Raw genomic sequence first — 9,901 nt, 5'->3', positions numbered from 1 at the left:
TATGATATGAATTCAGAACACAAGAACATAACCTAAGAGCCTAAGTTCTCAGGTCAAGAACAAGAACATGACCAGAAAAGAGTGCGGTATCCTAACATACCTTACCGACACGATTAAAAGCCTACAAATAGGCTACTTACTGAGTCTTTGTACTCATTCAAGTTTCCTAGTGACAAAAAGAAGCGGATCGAGGATGGAACCAGATCTAGAGCCGGTGTCATATAGTGCCACTCCGTGCTTTAGCTAGTTGAATGTTTTAAGTTGTATTATTTACTAGGCCAAATGTATTCAAACTTTCATTTTTGATTTGTAAATAAATTGTATTTATGTTCGTTTCAAACGCGAAAATTTTTTCCATCCTTTTATTTAGTCTTTTATATTTTTTAGTATGTTTTACTTAGTTATGCTCGAGTCAAAAAATTGGGTCGTGACATGGTTGTATTAGAGCAAAGATTCTCTAAGAAAATACAACTTATTATGACTAACTCGTATTCTTGTTGTTCCCGTCATAATATGTAAAAACTCATTGAATTGGCAGCTTGCAATGTGAAAACACCGTAAAATTTACCACGATTCAAAAATAAGGTATTTAAAACATAATTTCATACGTAGTTTTAATCACAAAATAAGAAACATGCTCAAGAATATTCAAAATAGAATAAAGTTTGAGGAGGCGTAGCTGATTTATGACTCTCGTTCCAAAGTCCACCCCCAGCCACGACCAACTCCTGAAAAACATAAAGTGAGTACAAAGACTTAGTAAGTAGCCTACTTCTAGGCTCTTAATCGTATCCTTACGCTAGAGTACTATAAGTTCTTGAGTGTCCAAGGACGTTGTACACAAACTTAACTTAGCTCACATCACATGGTCAATTTGTTAAAAACATTCCCGAAAGTGGCTTTTAGATTACTCCCCATGTTAGACCGCATGGTCTCATTGTTCGTGTAAACTTGATCATGACATCTTTCTAGTAATACATGACCAAGGGATCTCATCTAGAACTGGGAAACATGAGGCCCATTATGGCATTTTACTCATGAGACATGGGGTAGGGTGTCAGAGTCATGCTTGTCCAAGGCAAGTTACCTATGGCTGCATATCGAATGTTCCAATTATGCTTATCCAAGACGTGTTATCTATGACCGCATGCTGGTTCCAATCCCTTCTACTTATTTGTTCGATTGACCTTTACTATTCTTTTTGTGTCATTATGGGAGTGTAAGACAAGTCGCCAAAATCATGTCTACACACGCTAGGGCTAAAATTCTTCAAAAGGTACTATTGGTGGATGTGACTTGTCAATTCTTTCTACCAATGTTATATGCTATCATAGTCCTTGTGGTGTTTTAATGTCACTAAATGCATAACTACTTTCACCAAAATATTTATTATGGAAGAAAACTAAGATACGTATACCTTTCACACTAAGAATTTATTAACTTTTACGTTAATAATTAAATATATAAATATAGAAATAAATAAGACATTTTTAATTTTACGAGTTGTAATGCATTCCCATGAATTCAAATTTAGATTTTCCTTTCCCATTTAAAACTTCAACCAAATACATATTCATCCTTATCTCTTTTTAAAATTCAAACTAAATTGACGTGGGTTCACACTTTTGAGTGTTTTTTATTTATTATTTTTTTTTTTTATAGAAAAATCCAAACTCGAGTTAGGTGAATCATTTTTTTTAGGAAAATTCCAAACCCGAGTTAAGTGTGCAATTTTAATTTCTTAGCAAGATTTTTAAAGTTAGAAGGAAAAAAGTCATTTTTAAAATGTGTACTATGACATGAATGAAAGGAAGAAGGAAATGATTCTTATTGTAGGCTATAATTTTAAGCCACTAGAGCTTCATGCATTTATGTATGTCACTTGCATCGTGATACTTTCTCGTTATGCTATATTAGTAAATACACATACATTCGATATTTATGTTCATCATGATATCATATGGGTCTTTCCGTTCGTGGTGTCTAGCAACGCGTCAGCGCTTTTAACCTAACAAGTCAGGATCAAAGGTACGTATACGAGCCCGTCTGGTGGGTTCATATGCACATGCATGGGTCGTGTGTGGGAAAGAACTACACATCCAACTCATGCCCAGACTAAAAAGATAATGTAAGATAATGTAAGATTATAGTTATTTTTAGTTGTATGAAAGATAATGTAAGATCCCAAGTAAATTTAGGCCACTCAAATTCGTTTAAGGTGCCCATGAGAGGTTTAAATTATAGAGGAAAAAGAATTAAAAGACTCGAGCTAGGGCAAGGGGCTATCGTCACGAATTATAAGAGTTAAAAGACCTTTGAAAAAGTTTCTATGCATAAAGGGCAAAAAGATAATTTTTCTAAATTTATAAACAATTAGGTTTTTAAACAAGGAAAAAATGACCTAAAAAAAAAAATTAAATGATATTTTAAAATTTTTGAATCTTTTCACAAAAAAATAATAATAAAATATTCTAAAAATGGAGAATTACCAAAATACTCGAGTTTAAAATATTTATAAGCTAAGGTGGTCCGCCCCACAACTTATGCTCAAACCTCTAGCCCTAATTTGAGAAGAAAGTTTTAAAAAGCGGGGCAAAGAGAATTTGAAAGAGAGTTTGAAAGAAACGTTGAGAGAGATTTAAAACGATGTTATATGGCATACAAGAAAAAGACAACAACAACGACTCAACTTACATATAGTTTTTCGGATAGGGAGAATTTGACAACTAGTCACATCTCCCTGTAGTACATTCTAAGACATTCCATGTCAAACAAGTGTAAACATGATTTTGCCGAGATGTCATACTCTTAGAAGAAACAAGAAGGAAATTATACAACATGAAAGCAGTAAAGGAAAGATATAAGGTGATACGAGGTAAGGGTTTCAGCATGCAACGGGCATGCGGCCATGGACAACACATCTTGAAAAAGCATGACCATGACACTTGACATGTTCCATGGTCCAATCGTCGATACCCGTCATCGACGTCAAATATGTCATACCTAAAATAAGAAAAGAGAAATATTTTAATGATATTTATTGTGGTCAACTTTTAAGTATTAATGTCATGATAATTATATAACTTATTGCATCATGATTTAGTTTCGCTATTATAGGTTTGCTATGTTGTATGATTTTGATAGTGCGTAATATGATATGGTTATGTTAGTAAGCGATAGACTTAAATAGAATTATCTTAGTTTCTAGAACCATTCACCCAGACGACGTGGAAGAGGAAGACGAGAAAGGGGACGACACCCTATTAGAGGTAGGGGAAGAGGAGAGGCTAAAGAGAGCCCACCTCAAGAAGGTTCAGTAACTAGGACAGAAACAACTGCACCTCCTCAAGCTGGACCGCTCCAAGTTGCACCACCTCCTGCAGAATCAACGGCTAGAATACATCCCACTACTAGTCTGAGAACGCGCATGTTGATCCAACAGCACTAACGACGACACGCATGTTGCTCAAGCATGCCAATGAGAATGCGCTACATGTCGTTATGAGAATAATCATAAAGTTCTTACGCTTCCGAGAATTAAACGCACGTCATAGGATTTGAACCATCCAACTAGCGTGTGCCATGTGTCACACAGCTAGCGCGACTCTCTTGCCTTAGGTGAGTGGTCCTTGCACGTGGTAAACTCATATTTACGTGTAATTAAGAATTTTTACACTAAGGTGTTTTAACGTCAATAAATGCATATCTACTTTCACCAAAAGATTTATTATTGTTTCGAACTTGTACCCATGAATTCATTGTGAGAAATAAAAATTGGGCACGTTTTACTTTGCACGCTAAAAAATTATAAATAAATATGAAAAAAAAATTCTAAAATTAGTCCAATAAAAATGTGATGAAAATTGTAAATCTAGTAAAGACTTGGAGAGTTCATTAATGCATAACCACTCTTTTTAAAATTAGGTGTCAACCAATTTGATCCCATATGTTATGAAATTTTTTATTATTTTTGTAGTTCTATCTCAAGTTTGAAATTTGATTTTATTTTATAAAAATTCTTATGGGACTATTTTTATATGTTCGAATTTATTGCATTTGAAACGTTTGATTTTGAACAAATTATTTATGAAATATTTAAAATTTTAAGTATTTAGCCTTAAGATGAAAGGTTCAGAGGAAATTTCTTACACGATACATATATTGCAATGAAAATAAGACGGTAATTTTTTGTCACTATTGTGACAATAGAGAACATATAAACGATAAAAGATCATATTTGGGGATCCACCGATCTTATTTATGATGGTTGTTAACCTTATTTAAAGCCAACCTCCTAGATTATAACTAAGAGAGAATGATTGGTGTCAACCCAAATACTTATACCAGCGCAAAGCAAACACCTTACAGCGGCTCTTGCTTAGTCTCATATTTGAAGTTGTAGCAATTGACGGCCGTATAAATTCCATCATCGTAATAATTAGTCACTTGGTCCCCATTCATAAGAGTGTCACGTTGAGTATACGAATATGGGACATCGCATTGACCTTTTGTTGCGAGTAGACTCACTCTCACCCTAGACATGGGTGGCACGGTTACAGTGTAAACGGTCTCTATCTCAGATGATTTTGATTTCGTTTTACCCCATGTATATTCACCAGAAAACTCCGCAGACATTTCAATTTTTCCCTCTGCAATCAGTGGAATACCCGTTTGAATTGTTGTCTGTACACCGAGTTTAGCAGAAACAGTGGAAGACCATGTATTACTCTCAGAAATCTCGTAACGGAGCTTCATATCTATAGTGTTTTCTTTACTGGAATTATTGCTAGCATCTCCGTTGGCCATGGTGATGACATGTTGTCCATAAATTCGTGCATCCAAAAGATGAAATATGACATTATAGATGCTTCTCGAAAGAACCAACTCTTGTATCTCCAAGCGTGCTTCCTTAGTGATGGTGGGGACACCAGCATTAAGACAATTTGTCTTACCCTCCGTTGTGAGCCTCTTACAAAAATAATTGTTACCCAAATTACGAAGCGCCACAAACTTGTTATCAACTTTTACCGGCCAAAATAATGTATCTTTGTTATTTCCACTGGTGTCATTTGAATCTGCCCAAATCCAATTTGGACTCCGTCTCCATAATTTTCCAAAGTGGTTTGACTTAATGCGAACATTTCCATCATTTGTTGTTGAAACTTCGTTTCCCACTTTTGGATCTCCAATATCATCAGCAGAAAATTGTAGATATGGAAGGCCTTGAAACCAGCATGCCTGAAGGTAACTTCCATTGTCACCTTTAAATGCAACATATTTGGGTAAAACATAGAATGATTCCCAATCAATAGCAACATGAAGATCGCAGAGGTTGGCGTCTGGAGTTGAATACCCCATATACAAGCACCTGTCCCGAGCTAGGCCATCCCTCCAACTACATGTATTGTATCCAAAGTAGACATGCTTAATTCGATAGGCTTGATGATCCGGATCAAAGATGGGTTCAAACAACGTACACGCCCAGTTGGATTGATCTTCATTTGGTTCATCAGCTACTGCAACCACATATCGAGTGTTGATTGAAGGACAAACCCAATATTTGTTGTTGTAACAACACCTGATATTCACGTAGCCTTTGCCAACTTTAGCAGGCTCCACTTCATACTTTGTGTGAGGGGTCACCACATTATGTGCACCGTACTTGATGTATCCATGAATTTGAACATCTTCTTTTACGTACTTCAAATACAAGTCATCTGCCTTGGATTTGAAAGCCACGTACCTCGGGAGCACCATTTTCTCCTTTTTCTTGATTTTTATTAGCAAGTTTTCACTCTCGGTGGGTGTGCTTTAAAATTAAAACGAGAATGGCTATTTATAGATAAATTTTAGAACTTAGACCAATAAATCAAAGCGGAGAACTATATAGTAATATGATTCAAAGCCGACATTAAATGAGGTAGTTGGGAAGATAAAATTAATACCTAGACCTGTCGGCTAGAATTAGACTTGGAGATAAAAACTATCAAATCAATAATGTATTCAGTATGTCATCCGAAGACACTAAACAAACCAATACCTCATTTTATGTTTTTTAAACATAGAATAATGTTTTATCTTTTCGTCTCAAAAGGTACGAGGAAAAGTAATTGTGTAGAATTAACAAGAACGGATACATAAACGAAAAAAAGAAGATAAAACGTAACTAATACATATCGAGAGATTAATTTTAGTAAAATGAGGCAAACTAAGATAATCGAAGCATGGTCTAGTGGATATCATTCCAACCGTTAGAAAATGTTCTTGAAATGGTCGATACATATAGTTTAAAGGTTCATACGGATTTTTTTCTCTACTCCCTCCCACATTTTCCGCTCCATTAGATCTGTAATCCGGGGAAAGAAAACTATATTACGAGAAAAGTACAATTAAAAGTATAGTTGGTGTATTTCATCTTTCCTTTTAATTCGTCCCTCACTTAATTAAGGCTTTGTACACTCTGTTTAATGTCATTAGATGCATAACTACTTTCACCAAAATATTTATTAATATTTCAAGCTTTTACCTTACGAATTTATTATCGAAAATAAAAATTGGGACAGGTATGTGTACGGAATTTATTAACGTTTACGTTAATAATTAAATATAGCTTTCTAAATAAGACATTATCAAATTTAGATTATCCTCTCAGATTTGAAACTTCTACTAAACACATCTTCATCATTGTCTCCTTTTTAAATTCAAACTAAATTGACATGGTTCACACTTTTGAGTTATTTTATGTTTTTTCTTTTAGAAAAATCCAAACTCGAGTTAGTCGAGTCATTTTCTTTTAGGAAAATTCCGAACTCGAGTTAGGTGAGTGATCGAAGGAAAAAAGTCATTTTTGGAATTTTAACTCAATATGGAAAAGGAATATAAAGATGTTCAAGAACAAGGAGTAACTAATTTTTAGAAAATTTTGCAATCTTTTGAAATAAAATATTGAAAAAGTGGAAAATTATCAAAATTTCAAGAATGGACCGATCAGATAAACTTCAAAGTTTAGGAAAATTTAACTATCTACGTCACCAAAAATCATTATATACGATGGGCTATAAATTCAATAGTAAGAATTCAAAGATAAAGTCTGCAAATGGCTAATGGAGAGGATTTTTTATGGAATTGTTTAAATACTTAAACTCCAAATTAGCTCAATTTTATATATTTTGATTCGAACAATGCTTGAGCTATAAACCAAGAAGTGTGGAGGATCATTTAGAACAAGAATTGATTGAATCAAGCCAATCTAGCTTCTATATTAAGAAGTGGGTCTCCATCAATTAGCCTCAAATCAACTCCTACGACTTCGAAATAAGTTCCTTTACAAGTTTCATGCACGATTCAAGAGCGGAAAGTAGCATAAACATGTTTCCTCAATTTAAGTTTCATGGTTGAAGAAGGAAGAAATTTTTTAAATTCTAATTAGAAGCTACAAGAAAGTTCATCCCTCCAAAGAAGTTTCATTCACTTTCTAGGAAGTCAAGAATGAATTTCATGATGACCACAAAGACAAAAGAAGTCGGGATCCAGACATCAAAAATGAGTTTAAAATGGATGAATTATGGAAAAACTGCAAATTCTTCGCCCACGGTCCATTAAACACGTATTTATAGATACCAACAGTTTCGTGGCAATAAGAAGAAAAGCTTTCGTGAAGAAATTAGAAGCTAAAGAGGCATGTATCGTTCTGCCTTATAAACTTTATAATCGGATCGAAAATGGGTAAAGAACCAAGAGCTTCAAACACAAAATTGTGGTTCAAAAAAGATTCTTTGGCTTGAGAGGTATAAAATAAAGAGATTTCATAATGAAATTAAGGTGAGATAAGGTCTGGATCACGTGAACCAATAAGAAAAATTTGGGTTCTTTTCTAGTGAGAGTTATGTTTTCCAACCAATTTTCAAGACTTATTTCTTGAGCTACAAACTACGAAAAGGTCTAAAATTGGTCATTACTCCTCCCTTGAAACACAATCTTAAAACTAAAGTCAACTCAAAACCAAGAATCTTATAAGCTAAAGGTCCTTAGAATAGAACCAAGGTTAAGAATTTTGGAATCCAGAACACAGATTATGATATGAATTCAGAACACAAGAACATAACCTAAGAGCCTAAGTTCTCAGGTCAAGAACAAGAACATGACCAGAAAAGAGTGCAGTATCCTAACATACCTTACCGACACGATTAAAAGCCTACAAATAGGCTACTTACTGAGTCTTTATACTCATTCAAGTTTCCTAGTGACAGAAAGAAGCGGATCGAGGATGGAACCAGATCTAGAGCCGGTGTCATATAGTGCCACTCCGTGCTTTAGCTATTTGAATGTTTTAAGTTGTATTATTTACTAGGCCAAATGTATTCAAACTTTCATTTTCTATTTGTAAATAAATTGTATTTATATTTGTTTTAAATGCGAAAAATATTCCATCCTTTTATTTAGTCTTTTATATTTTTTAGTATGTTTTACTTAGTTATGCTCGAGTCAAAAAATTGGGTCGTGACATGGTTGTATTAGAGCAAAGATTCTCTAAGAAAGTACAACTTATTATGACTAACTCGTATTCTTGTTGTTCCAGTCATAATAAGTAAAAACTCATTGAATTGGCAGCTTGCAATGTGAAAACACCGTAAAATTTACCACGAAACAAAAATAAGGTATTTAAAACATAATTTCAAAATAGAATAAAGTTTGAGGATGCTTAGCTGATTTATGACTCTCACTCCACAGTCCACCCCCATTTACGACCAGTTCCCGAAAAATATACAGTGAGTACAAAGACTTAGTAGGTAGCCTATTCGTAGGCTCTTAATCGTATCATTAAGCTAGGGTACTATAAATTTTTGAGTGTCCAGGGACGTAGTACACAAACTTAACTTTGCTCATATCACATGGTCAACTTGTTAAAAACATTCCCTAAAGTGGCTTTTAGATTACTCCCCATGTAAGATCAACATGGTCTCGTGGTTCATGTAAACTTGATCATGACATCTTTCTAGTAATACATGATGCACGGATCTCATCTAGAAGAGGGAAACATGAGGCCCATTATGACATCCTACTCATGAGACATGGTGTAAGGTGTCACAGTCATGCTTGTCCAAGACAAGTTGCCTGTGGCTGCATGTCAAATGTTCCAATTATGCTTGTCCAAGACGTGTTATTCATGGTCGCATGATGGTTCCAACCCCTTTTACTTGTTTGTTCGATTGGCCTTTACTATTCTTTTTGTGTCATATGGGAGTGTAAGACAAGTCACCAAAATCACGTCTACACCCGCTAGGACTAAAATTTCCCAAAATGTACAATCAGTAGATGTGACTTGTTGTCAATTCTGTCTACCAATGTTATATGCTATCATAGTTATTATGGTGTTTTAATGTCACTAAATGCATAACTACTTTCACCAAAATATTTATTATCGAAAAAAACTGGAATACGTGTACCTTTCACCCTAAGAATTTATTAACTTTTATCTTAATAATTAAATAGAAATAAATAAGACATTATTAATTTTGAGCGTTGCTAATGCATTCACATTAATTCAAATTTAGATACATATTCATCATTGTCTCCTTTTAAAATTCAAACTAAATTGACGTGGGTTCACACTTTTGAGTATCTTTTTTTTATAGAAAAATCCAAACTCGAGTTAGGTGAATCATTTGTTTATGAAAATTCCAAACCCGAGTTAGGTGAGCGATTTCAATTTCTTAGCAAGATTTTTAAGGTTAAAAGGAAAAAGGCCATTTTTATAATTTTAAAGTATTTTATCCGAAAATTTTAAGAATAGACCAATCGGATAAAAATTCATAGTTTAGGAAATTTAACTCTCTGGGTCACCCAAAATTTGATCACAACCATTAGATATGACAAGCTATAGATCCCATGGTCAGAATTC

General features: G+C 34.2%; 1 protein-coding gene across 1 annotated transcript in view; it reads right to left on the bottom strand.

The window, feature by feature from the left end:
• The window catches only part of LOC111803409, a 13,126-nt gene extending 7,324 nt beyond the window's left edge, over window positions 1-5,802 (bottom strand). The window contains exon 1 of the mRNA XM_023687791.1: window positions 4,758-5,802. Coding sequence (XP_023543559.1) covers window positions 4,758-5,757 — 1,000 coding nt within the window. The 5' untranslated portion in view covers window positions 5,758-5,802. The remainder of the gene's footprint in view (window positions 1-4,757) is intronic.
• Window positions 5,803-9,901: the final 4,099 nt, after the last annotated feature.

Source organism: Cucurbita pepo, chromosome LG10 (assembly GCF_002806865.2).
Source record: "Cucurbita pepo subsp. pepo cultivar mu-cu-16 chromosome LG10, ASM280686v2, whole genome shotgun sequence".
Taxonomy (NCBI): Eukaryota; Viridiplantae; Streptophyta; class Magnoliopsida; order Cucurbitales; family Cucurbitaceae; genus Cucurbita; species Cucurbita pepo.
This window is presented reverse-complemented; position numbering and strand designations above follow the sequence as displayed.